The 12,887-nt window shown below is 37.9% G+C and overlaps 2 protein-coding genes across 2 annotated transcripts; both read left to right on the top strand.

Annotated features, from left to right (window-relative positions):
- The first annotated feature begins 5,398 nt into the window (after positions 1–5,398).
- On the top strand, positions 5,399–6,367 carry LOC306966321 (uncharacterized protein). Its single transcript, XM_079561044.1, has one exon. The coding sequence runs from the start codon at positions 5,401–5,403 to the stop codon at positions 6,325–6,327; it is 927 nt and encodes a 308-aa protein (XP_079417170.1). The 5' UTR covers positions 5,399–5,400; the 3' UTR covers positions 6,328–6,367.
- Positions 6,368–11,536: 5,169 nt separating this feature from the next.
- Positions 11,537–12,604, top strand: LOC306966319 (uncharacterized protein). Its single transcript, XM_079561042.1, has one exon. It carries the CDS (start codon positions 11,538–11,540, stop codon positions 12,546–12,548), a length of 1,011 nt encoding a protein of 336 aa, XP_079417168.1. The 5' UTR covers position 11,537; the 3' UTR covers positions 12,549–12,604.
- The last annotated feature ends 283 nt before the right edge of the window (positions 12,605–12,887 follow it).

The following is a 12,887-nucleotide window of genomic DNA, read 5'->3' as shown; positions in this document are numbered from 1 at the left end:
GAGATTCAGCCTTTTACAATATGAGACAGAAAATTAGTTAATAAACATGTTTGGGTCAATAATTGTCTTCTCTTTTTTCATATGCTAAAGAAATTTAATATTTTTGTGCTTTGTTAATTATTTCTTTCATGTGCCATACAGGTAGCCCTAAGCCTACTATGCTTATCTTACTTTTTGTTGGCTATAAAAGGCAAAATGATACATAATATGAATTGCACGGTGCAGTTTTTGACTAATCAAAATACACTGTGTCCTTTTAAATGGGTGGGAAACTGGTACTGCTCTAAATTTGTTTTAAACTGGGAACTGTGTCTCAGACTAAATGACTTGTGGGGTTTCCATGGGGTCGATGACGAGACCATCGTTGCTGTGTGTTCGCTGACCCAACCGAAGCATCTGTAGGTCAGCGAGCACATCAACTATGCAGATCCGCAGGTTCAAGCTGCGACTTCATCGAACAGTTCAATGAGTGGATCCAAGACAGTTTTTTTCTATAGCCAAACTCGCCCCATAAAAATAAAAAGGAAGTGTTACCGTGTCTCTAAATCCTGGACTAATCATGAGTATGAATGTCACGTTGAATCAGCAACATTCGCAGATTTTTTAATTTTTCCAGACATTTCAGAGGTTTAGTGTTTATACAAAACCACGTGCGATAACCTCTATCAGGGTCGTCACAATCGCATGCACTTTGAACGAAAACATTGCACTGCAGACGTTGAGGTTTTGTTATTTTTTATATTACATTTTCTGTTCTTATTTGCTCGGTGGTGCAGTGGTTAGTGCTGGTGCCTCACAGTTAGAAGGTCCAAGGTTCGATTCCCACTGACCGGGACCTTTCTGTGTAGAGTTTGCATGTTCTCCCGGTGTCTGCGTAGGTTTCCTCCAGGCACTCTGATTTTCCCTACCACTAAAAACATGTACAATAGGCCAGGATGAATGTGTTTAACTCCCACCTGAACCGAGCACATTTTCTCCAGTTTGGCTTTAGCCCAGTCCTAAAGCTTCCGGAAAAAAGCTGTGAACAAGCAACAAAACTGAGACGAAAACAATGATGGAAATGTGACAAAAAAGTGACGAAAAATTGATGGAAAAGTGGCAAAAATGTCACAAAAATGTCACAAGAAATTGACAAGAAATTTACAAAAAAATGACCAAAAAATGACAAAAATGTGATCAGCAATTGACAAAAAATGACAAAAATTTGATGAAAAAAATGATGAAAAAAATGACAAAAATATGATAAAAATGTGACAAAAAAATGACAAAAAATTGACAAAAAATGGCAATAATGTGACAAAAATGTGATAAAAATGTGACAAAAAATGACAAAAATGTGATGAGAAAAATGATGAAAAAATGACAAAAATATGATAAAAATGTGACAAAAAATGACAAAAATTGAATAAAAAAATGACGAAAAAATAACAAAAAAATTACACAAATTTGATTAAAAAAATGACAAAAAAATACAAAAATGTGACCAAAAATGACAAAAATGTGATAAAAAATTGACGAAAAAATGTGACAAAAAAATGACAAAAAAGTTACAAAAATGAGTTGAATACCCAACAAAAAAATGATGGAAAAAAAATCTGATGACGTGAGGAAAAAGATCCTCTCGGTTCAGGCGGGAGTTAAGAGGTTAAATGCATGTATCCGTGTATGTTCATCAACATGCTGGTCAAATAAACAAATAAATGAAAAACCTGAAATTGTCCAATGTGAGACTAATAAAGGTTTATCTTATTGTAAACCAGATTTGGAAACTAATCCAAGAGTTTGTCTCGAGCAGGTTAGACTTCTGTAACGTCCTGACTACATCCAGGAAATATAACCATATTAGTCCAGTGCTTAGGTCTCAGCGCTGGCTTCCTGTTGCTCAGAGAATGGACTTTAAAACAGCTCTGCCAGTGTCTATATGTTCAGTATGTTTTTGTGTTATTTTAAATCAAACCCAAAACGTTGACTTCTCAAACTCCTTCCTTATATTGTGATTTTAAATAAATAGCTGATCTCAGAAAGGAGAACAGATTTGCCTTTGCAGCATAAAACCACTTTGGAAAAAAGGTGCACGTAGCTCAAAGTGCACTGTCAAACATTCATCCATAAAACATCAAAACAAACAAGCCACATAGTTGTTTGATATAATTGTTAACTTTTGAACAATTAAAGACAATTTAAAGTTGCATGTTGGAAGACGTCACAAGAGCAACTAAATTGTTGGAAATTCAAAACATAAATTGGGCTGAACAATAGAGGTGGTTGGAGGGGTGGATTAACGACGACCAACCAGTCTTTTCATACATCAAATTTTTAAATCATCTGTAATTCAGCATTTACCCCGAAGTGCTGACTTTTAACAACAGTAACCCATTAACCTCTTAACTCCCGCCTGAACTGAGAGGATCTTTTTCCTCACATCATCAGATTTTTTTTCCATCATTTTTTTGTTGGGTATTCAACTCATTTTTGTCTCATTTTTGTCATTTTTTCGTCAATTTTTTTGATCACATTTTTGTCATTTTTTGGACACTTTTTTGTAATTTTTTTGTCAAATTTTTATCACATTTTTGTAATTTTTTTGTCACATTCTGTCAAAATTTTTTGTCAAATTTTTGTCATTTTTTGTCAATTTTTTGTAATTTGTTGTCACATTTTTGTCATTTTTTTGTCATGTTTTTCCCATTTTTTGTCAAATATTTATCACATTTTTGTCACATTTTTGTAATTTTTTTGTCACATTTTGTCACATTTTTCTGTCATTTTTTGGTCAAATTTGTATCACATTTGTGTCCATTTTTTGTTATTTTTAGTCCTTTTTTTGTCAATTTTTTGTCTTTTTTTTGTCAATTTTTTGTCATTTTTTGTCAATTTTTTATCAAATTTTTGTCACATTTTTGTAATTTTTTGTCACATTATTTTGTCATTTTTTGGTCACATTTTTGTCATTTTTTTGTCATTTTTTTGTCACATTTTTGTCATTTTTTCGTCAATTTTTGTCAATTTCTTGTGACATTTTTCCTCACTTTTTTTTGTCACATTTCCATCATTGTTTTCGTCTCCGTTTTGTTGCCATTTCCGCAGCTTTTTTCCAGAAGCTCTTGGATTGGGGTAAAGCCAAACTGGAGAAAACGTGCTCGGTTCAGGTGGGAGTTAAGGGGTTAAGGGCAGCGCTCCTCTTCCCACGGCAGGCGGAAGCATTTCACTCAAGAGTCACAACCACAAGACACTTCCTCACGGTGCGGTAGGTGGCGGTGTGCACCTCAGCCAATAAACTAAAGAAGAAGAAGGACTTCCGCATTGCATACTGTTGTGCTAGCTCAGTTAGCTTTGATAAAATGTGAACTAAAGCACATATTAAAGTTTCCCTGCGGCTCTTTCCTCTACTTTTGGTATGTTTTTAACCAACGTGGACATACGAGTGTTAAACGTTATCCAGGAACATGGCGGATATCCATGGCAACGGTCTGTTTACATTGTTCCATCCCGATTCTGCTTTATAACATATGCAAACCCTGTTGTGTAGATCTATTTTTTTTGTTTTGGAGTGTATTTTTTGCATCCCCAATATCGATATATTGATACAAACGATTGATACAGTGCGTGGTGTTTGCGTCACGACGGTCTCCAGTGCCCGTACGCGTTTTTGTAGTTGCACTTGTTAATATTACTTCTATTTGTTTTGAGAATCATGGTTGCGACTTGCTACAGGCAGGTCTTTGGTTTGACTGACTTCGTAATGTCCTGAAAAAACAGATAAATATGAAATTGCATCGTGATTCCCATGAACCCATGTTTGTTTTTGTTTTTTTAATTGTCCTGAATGCACCAGATTTCTTTAACCCCTTAACTCCCACCTGAACCGAGCACATTTTCTCCAGTTTGGCTTTACCCCAGTCCAAAAGCTTCTGGAAAAAAGCTGTGAAAATAGCAACAAAACTGAGACGAAAACAATGATGTAAATGTGACAAAAAAGTGAGAAAACATTGACAAAAAAGTGACGGAAAAATGACAAAAATGTGACAAAATATGACAAAAAAAATACAAAAAATTGATAAAAAAATTGACAAAAAAATGACAAAAAATTGACAAAAAAAGACAAAAAAAATACAAAAAATTGATAAAAAATTTGACAAAAAAATGACAAAAAATTGACAAAAAAAGACAAAAATTTGATTTAAAAAATTGACGAAAAAATGACGGAAATGTGACAAAAATTTGATTAAAAAAATGACAAAAATTTGACAAAAAATGACGAAAATGTGACAAAAATTGGATTAAAAAAATGACGAAAAAATGACAAAAATTTGACAAAAAATGACGAAAATGTGACAAAAATTTGATTAAAAAATGACCAAAAATGTGACAAAAAAGTGACAAAAAATTTATTAAAAAATGACAAAAATGTGACAAAAAAAGACAAAAATTTGATTACAAAAATGATAAAAATGTGACAAAAAATTACAAAAAAAAGACAAATATTTGATAAAAAATTTACAAAAATGACAAAAATGTGACAAAAAATGACAAGTTGAATACCCAACAAAGAAATGATGGAAAACAAAAATCTGATTACGTGAGGAAAAAGATCCTCTCGGTTCAGGCGGGAGTTAAGAGGTTAATACATTCCAAGATGAGAATGCCATGTTAATGAAAAAGAAGGCCTCAGTTCACACTTGGATTGGCCATCGCAGAGTCCACAAATCAACTAAAAATGAGAGATTTTTTTATGATAAATAGAAAATGTGGCCACTTATTTATTGTACATTCATGACAAACATAACATTAGTGAGGAGGCAGCTCTTTACACCATGTCCTATTGTAACCTTTTTCTGTCTTTTTCATTCACAGATATAAAACAAACCAGTGGAAGACGTCAACGCTTTAAGACACTTTCATATGAGTTTGGACAAAATACACTGGCACGTGCAGAGTGTGGGAAGACTTTCACACAATAGTTCATGAACTACTTGTCAAATCAGCCTTCATATTTTTTGGTGAATTCCAGAGGTGGTGAAGAAGTGAAACCTCTGTTTGTCTCATCAGGGTTCAGGAAGAAATATCAATGAAAACATTCCTTCTGAGCTCCACATATTTACTGCACATGTCGCACTGTCTGTTTTTTTTCAGACGTCTCAAACCCATTCTGGTGTTTGCCAGTTTGAGCCAAGCCGTAATGTCCAAGCCTCAGTCGTGCGAGGATGGTCTTCGACCTTTTCCAAAGATCGGACGCTGAGTATTTCCACTACTGTGTGTGTGGTGGTAGTGTCTCCCTTTTGCTTCCCTATCCCATTCTTCCTGCTACTTTCTAATAATAAACCAAGCCACAACCCTCAGACTACCCTAGTGCCACCGTGACACTCACATCCCTCTGCTTTACAAGCCTTTACACCTGCCATGGAACAACACAGCTGCGAAATCTGTGGAAAGACATTTACAACAACCTCCAACCTGAAAGTACACCAGCGCATTCACAAAGGAGAAAAGCCGTACAGCTGTGAGCAGTGTGGAAAGACATTCACATCCTCCTCCAACCTGAAAAGACACCTGCGCATTCACAACGGAGAAAGACCGTACAGCTGTGAGGTCTGTGGAAGGACTTTTGTTCAGTCCCAAGAGCTCAAAGTCCACAAGCGCATCCACACGGGGGAAAAGCCGTACACTTGTGGCCTGTGTGGAAAGACGTTTGCTCATGCGGGATCTCTCACAGAACATAAACTAACTCACACGGGAGAGAAGCCGCACAGATGTGACAGCTGTGGAAAGACCTTCACCAGAGCCCAATTTCTTAAACTGCACATGCGCACCCACTTTGATAAACGGCGATACAGCTGTGATCAGTGTGGGATGAAATTCATAGAAGCCAAATCCCTTAAACAACACTGGGGCAGCCACAGAGGAGAGAAGCCATTCGGTTGTGGCCACTGTGAAAAGACTTTTGCACTGTTGTCCACATTGTCCGAACATCTGCGCTCTCACACTGAAGAGAAGTTGTGTAGCTGTGAGCAGTGTGGGAAGAAATTTTCCAAAGTGGGTAATTTGAAAAGACACATGGCAACTCACTGGGGGGAGACGCCGTACCCCTGTGACCAGTGTGACAAGGTTTTCAGCGATACTTCAACTCTACGCACTCACCTCCTCGTCCACTCCGGGTCAGACAAGTGTGAGAGGAGCTTCAGCACAGCAGCAACGTTACAGGAACACTGTGCTGTACACGCTGAGGAGCTGGAGGTCTCGTGTGAAGTGTGTGCAGAGAGATTCCACACCAAAGACCTGTATCATCAACACCTGCAGAGCCATGAGATTGAGTCAGTTGTGATATAACACGGAAAAAAATGATATAAAATGTGTTCAGGGCTTTCAATGTTTTTTTTATTGAAATTAAAAAATATATTATTCTGTTTTACAATTCGTTTGTTTGTCTTCATCTTTTACATCAAAGTTGCCAAACAATTTTCTGGCATTCACTAACCTTTGTGTATTTTCCCCCCAAAACACTACAGTGACCAATTGGCTTGTTGCACAATTTGGCTACGCTAGTTCCTCTGAGCTGAAGCTGTGGGCGCTAGTACTTCCTGTTTGTATTAATTTCCATTAAGATTAGCTTAGACCAGTAAGTTCCTTTGTCTTGAAGCTAAAGGCTAATTTAAACTCGCCTGAACCGAGAGGATCTTTTTCCTCACTTCATCAGATTTTTTTTTCCATAATTTTTTTTGTCGGGTATTCAACTCATTTTTGTAACTTTTTTGTCATTTTTGTGTCACTTTTTTTTTTTTTTTTTTTCGTCAATTTTTTATCAAATTTTTGTCACATTTTTGTCATTTTTTTGTCCAATTTTTTGTAATTTTTTTGGGTCAAATTTGTATCACATTTTTGTCATATTTTTGTCATTTTTTTGTCACATTTTTGCCTCTTTTTCATCAATTTTTTGTCACTTTTATGTCAATGTTTTCTCACTTTTTTGTCACATTTCCATCCTTGTTTTCGTCTCAGTTTTGTTGCTGTTTTCTCACCTTTTCCCCAGAAGCTTTTGGACTGGGGTAAAGCCAAACTGGAGAAAATGTGCTCGGTTCAGGTGGGAGTTAAGGGGTTAATGCATTACACAATTTGAAATAGTGCCTTTTTATGTATATACATTTTTTATAGCATGTTAGCCTTTAGCTTCAAAACAAACGATCCTTCATGATCTCAGGCGTCTCCTCTGAACTCGTTACATCATGATTTGAACACAGTAAATGATCATCGACCGAGAACTCACCGCCCACAACATAATCTTTAGAAAATTATTATTATTCCAGGAAAAGAAAACAGACAGGAAGTCCTGGCGCTCACGCCTTCAGGTCAGAGGAACTAGCATAGCCACACCGTGCAACAAGCCAATTGTAGTCTTGTTGCACGGTATGGCTATGCTAGTTCCTCTGACCTGAAGTTGTGAGCGCCAGTACTTCCTGTCTGTATTCTTTTCCTGAAACAATAATCATATTTTCTATATATTTTGTTGTGGGCTGTGAGTTCCCGGTAGACGATCATTTACTGTTTCTTGATGTAGGATGGCTAAAGGCTAACATGCTATAAAAAAAAAAAAATCAATAAAAGGCACTATTTCAAATTGCATAATGCATGAAATTAATGCTAGCCTTTAGCTTCAAGACAAAACTCATTGATCCTTTTAAAGATGGACGTCTCCTCTACGGAAATATTTACACTGTACAGCAACCAGGGGCGGACTGGGACTGAAAAACAGCCCTGGACTCTGGTCAGCCTGGCCCAAATTAGCGTAAATGCGACACTTCCACAAATACACAAGCTAACCTCTCACCCCCCGCCTTAACCGAGAGCATTTTCTCCAGTTCGGCTTTGCCCAAATCTAAAAGCCTCTTGACTGGAGAGCAACACTGTAACGCCTCATTTGAAAGCGAAAATCTAGAAAAGTGATGGTAACTCTTCGTCACGTTGTCGCTGCATTTATGTCATGTTTTCGTTGTGTTTTCGTCTTTTGTTTTTCGGGGGGAGGGGGTTTTCATGTTATTGTAGTTTTTTCATCGCTTTTTTCATTGCTTTGTCGTCACGTTTTCGTCACATTTTGTTGTGTTTTTGTCACTTTTTTGTTGCTTATCCAGCACATTTTTGTTTTTGGATGCTTTTCTTTTAAGCTTCTAGATTTGGGTAAAGCTCGGTTTCACCCGGGGGGTAAGGGTAAGGTCAAGTGACCGGTGGCCCAGGAGCCAGTGGCCCTTCTGTGCTCTTCCAGAATGGACATATGACCAGTCCGCCCCTGACAGCAACTCGTTCACCTGCAGCAACTGTTCATCTACCAGGAACTCATTGTCCACCACAGAATCTTTAGGAAATACGATGATTCGAACGGGTCTAAGCTAATCTTTATGGAAATTCATACGAACAGGAAGTACTAGCGCCCACAACTTCAGCTCAGAGGACCTAGCGTAGCCACATTGTGCAACAAGCCAATTCGATCCAAAGTAGCAGTGCTGTTGTTCTCACGGTAGGGGGCAGCATTTCACTCTTGGCGCTAAATGCAAATAGAAGAAGAAGAATCATTTCCGCATCGGATGCTGCGAGCCCGAATAGCTTTGAAGAAGAGCAAAAATCAGGTAATAAAGTTGTTTCTTGGCTCTTTTCCTTTGGTCTGATTCTCACCATTGTTTGGCCGTTTCCAGAAACATGGCGGATATCCATGGCAACAGTAAATGTAATGAATCCATTCCAAACGCTTGTGTGTGATAAAATCTACTATTCCTGTTATGTAGATATGTACGTGTTCCATTAGTTTAGCTCTTCATATTTCAGTCTTCAGTTAAAAATGTTCTCATGAAACTTAAAAGTGAACTCGATCATGTTCCTCGTGCATTTGTAAAAACAATAAGTGAGTGTTCTGATAATCAAACACCTTTGCATTATTATTAGATTAATTACAGACTCTGGAACATGTTAGAGACAGAACTGAGGAAGTGGAGTTTCTGTCATTTAGGAAGAAACAACGTTAAAAGAAAAGTTAGTAAACGTTGTATTGTAAAACGTATTGTTTTAACATAAGATATTTGCCACACAGTATGTAACGCGTTTCTGATCATGGGAGAAAGAGTAGAAATATCACCAAAAAGGTAATGGGATGCAAATAACTTATTCAACCCCTTAACTCCCACCTGGACCGAGCACATTCTCTCCAGCTTTACCCCAATCCGAAAGCTTTTGGAAAAGAGGTGTGAAAATAGCAACAAAACTGAGACGAAAACAAGGATGAAAAAATGGAGGAAAAAGTGACAAAAAATGGGAAAAAAAAGTGAGAAAAATTTGACGAAAAATTGAGAAAAATTGACGAAAAAGTGACAAAAAATTGACAAAAAAAGTGATAAGAATTTGACAAAAAAATGTGAATAATTTGACCGAAAAGCGACAAAAAAGTGACCCAAAAAAAGCGCAAAAATGGACGAAAAAGTGACAAAAAAATGGAGGAAAAAGTGACAAAAATTGAAAAAAAAAGTGAGAAAAATTTGACGAAAAATTGAGAAAAATTGACGAAAAAGTGACAAAAAATTGACAAAAAAAGTGATAAGAATTTGACAAAAAAATGTGAATAATTTGACCGAAAAGCGACAAAAAAGTGACCCAAAAAAGCGCAAAAATGGACGAAAAAGTGACAAAAAAATGGACAAAAAAAACGAAAAAGTTGACAAAAATGAGATGACTGCCCATCAAAAAAAGTGATGAAAAAAAATCTGATGATGTGAGGAAAAAGATCAATTTAGTTTTGTAGGTCTTAGCTTTCAAATGAGGTGTTACACTGGCCTAAAGGATTTGGGTAAAGCTGAACTGGAGAAAATGCTCTCGGTTCAGGCGGGAGTTCAGAGGTTAAGGATCAAATCGATTGAAAAATGTCATTAGGAAAGCTGAACAAATATTTTTTGCCAGATGACGTTTTATGACCAGATTTTCCAGTTTAAAACCTGGGACACAATTAGGGAATATGCCGTTCAGGTTCCAAATCTTGACCTGTTCCCGCGCAGAAAGGTTGATGTCTCATGATGACAAGAAAGTGGGCTATTTCGGGGACTGTATTGGCCAAAAAACGGGACAACTGGGACAGATTCTTGGTTAAACTGGGACAAATCAATGGTTTTGAAGAATCCTATTGGGAAATGGGACAAAGGACTCAACAATGGGGCTGTCCTGAGTAAACCGGGACATCTGGTCACCCTGGTGGGGGTCACCATAACCACAAACATTTTCTCCAGTTCGGCTTTACTCAAATCTAAAAGCTTCTTGACCTGCGAGTTTGCAGCCTATAGGCCAGTGTAACGCCCCATTTGAAAGCTAAGACCTACAAAACTCATCTATTCTTCCTTGTTTTGTTCAATTTTGTTGCATTTTTGTCCTGTTCTCATTCCTTTTTTTGTAGCGTTTTGTACACAGTTTTTTCGTGTAAAGTATCTGTTTTAAAGCCGCAAAAATGTGACGAAAACTTGACAACAAAAACAAGGAAAGAGATTAGGTCTTAGCTTTCAAATGGGGCGTTACACTGGCCTATAGGCTGTAAACGTTCAGGTCAAGAAGCTTTTAGATTTGGGTAATGTCGAACTGGAGAAAATATGCTATTAAAGGCAGGGGTTAAGATCTTAACCTCTTACCACCCGCCAACACCAAATGCATTCTCTCCTCTTTGCCATTGTCGTCACTTTTTATTTCCCTCATGTGTTTTTGTCACTTTTTTATGGCACTTTTTTGCTGAATTTTTGTCACTTTTTGCTGAATTTTTGTCACTTTTTTGCTGAATTTTTGTCACTTTTTTGCTGAATTTTTGTCACTTTTTGCTGAATTTTTGTCACTTTTTTGCTGAATTTTTGTCACTTTTTGCTGAATTTTTGTCACTTTTTTGTCAGATTTTTGTCTTTTTTTGCTGGATTTTTGTCACTTTTTTACTGGATTTTTGTTTTTGTTTTTTCTGGATTTTTGTCACTTTTTGCTGGATTTTTGTCATTTTTTTTCTGGATTTTTGTCGGGGGTTTTTCTGGATTTTTGACTTTTTTTCTGGATTTTTGTCACTTTTTTGCTGGATTTTTGTCATTTTTGTCAATTTACATCCTCATTTTCTTCTCGTTTTTTGTCGCTATTTTGAAGAAGCTTTTAGATTTCGAGAATTTGGAGAACAGGAGAAAACATGTTCAGGTGGGAGTTAAGAGGTTAAGACATTGAAGCGTTACAGTTAAAGGTGGATATATTTGGTTTGTGCTAAAGGTCAAACTCACCTGCCAATAATCCATACAAATTGTAAAAATGGGAGGATAATGATAAAACTTTCAGGAAGATTCCAATTATTTAATGAATGCAGTTTGCAACACGTACATTCATGACTAATATAACATAAAGATACAGCTATAGTACAATTCTAACTTTTACCTGTCTTTCATTCACAGATATTCCATGAGAGCTGAGCGACATCTGACTTTTAAGACTCTCAAATAACCTCAGTGAGAGAAAGCTTCCAAAAACACACGTGGACTCTTGACTTACCTGTCATGGGACGACACAGCTGTGAACTCTGTGGGAAAACCTATGTCCGGTCCTTTTCACTCAAAGTGCACATGCTCACTCACACTGGGGAGAGGCCGCACAGATGTGACAGTTGTGAAAAGGCGTTTAAAAGACCGATTGACCTCAAACGACACCAGCGCGTTCACAAAGGAGGGGAGCCGTACAGCTGTGAGCAGTGTGGGAAGACATTCACATCGCCCTCCAATCTGAAAAGACACCTGCGCATTCACAAGGGAGAAAGACCGCACAGCTGTGAGGTCTGTGGAAGGACATTCGTTCAGTCCCAGGAACTCAAAGTCCACAAGCGCATCCACACGGGAGAAAAGCCGTACACTTGTGGGTCGTGTGGAAAGACGTTTGCTCATGCGGGATCTCTCACAGAGCATAAACTAACTCACACTGGAGAGAAGCCGCACAGATGTGACAGCTGTGGGAAGGCCTACACCAAAGCCCAATTTCTTAAACTGCACATGCGCACCCACTTTGATAAACGGCGACACATCTGTGATCAGTGTGGGATGAAATTCTCAGAAGCCAAATCCCTTAAACAACACTGGGGCAGCCACAGAGGAGAGAAGCCATTCGGTTGTGGCCACTGTGAAAAGACTTTTGCGCAATTATCACAATTGTCCGAACATCTGCGCTCTCACACTGAAGAGAAGCTGTGTAGTTGTGAGCAGTGTGGGAAGAAATTTTCAAAAGTCAGTAATCTGAAAAGACACATGGCAACTCACTGGGGGGAGACGCCGTACCCCTGCGACCAGTGTGGGAAGGTTTTCAGCGACGCTTCAACTCTACGCACTCACCTCCTCGTCCACTCCGGGTCAGACAAGTGTGAGAGGAGCTTCAGCACAGCAGCAAAGTTACAGGAACATTATACTGTACACGCTGAGGAGCTGGAGGTCTCATGTGAAGTGTGTGCAGAGAGATTCCACTCCAAAAACCTGTATCATCAACACCTGCAGAGCCATGAGATTCAGCCTGTCGTGATTTAATGTGTTGTAGTTATGTAATACACACATGTAATACACAAAACACACCAAGTAATAAAACATGTTCACGACTGTCCATATTTTCCATTGTTTAAACGTAATGTTTTTCTTCCATGATTTAATTTTCATGGATTTATTTATAGCCCAGCTTCAGAAACTGGAATGTTTCTGTCTTACTTCGTCATCCATAACCCCTTAACCTCTTAACTCCCGCCTCAACCAAGATCCTGTAACGCCTCATTTGAAAGCCAAGATCTACAAAACTCATCTAAATGGATCTTTTTCCTCACGTCATCAGATTTTTTTCCATCTTTTTTTGGGGGGGGGGTTCAACTCATTTAG

This window comes from Gobius niger (assembly GCF_951799975.1).
Source record: "Gobius niger genome assembly, chromosome: 8".
NCBI classification, from domain to species: domain Eukaryota; kingdom Metazoa; phylum Chordata; class Actinopteri; order Gobiiformes; family Gobiidae; genus Gobius; species Gobius niger.
The sequence above is the reverse complement of the archived record's forward strand: the minus strand, read 5'-3'. Positions and strand labels throughout refer to the sequence as shown.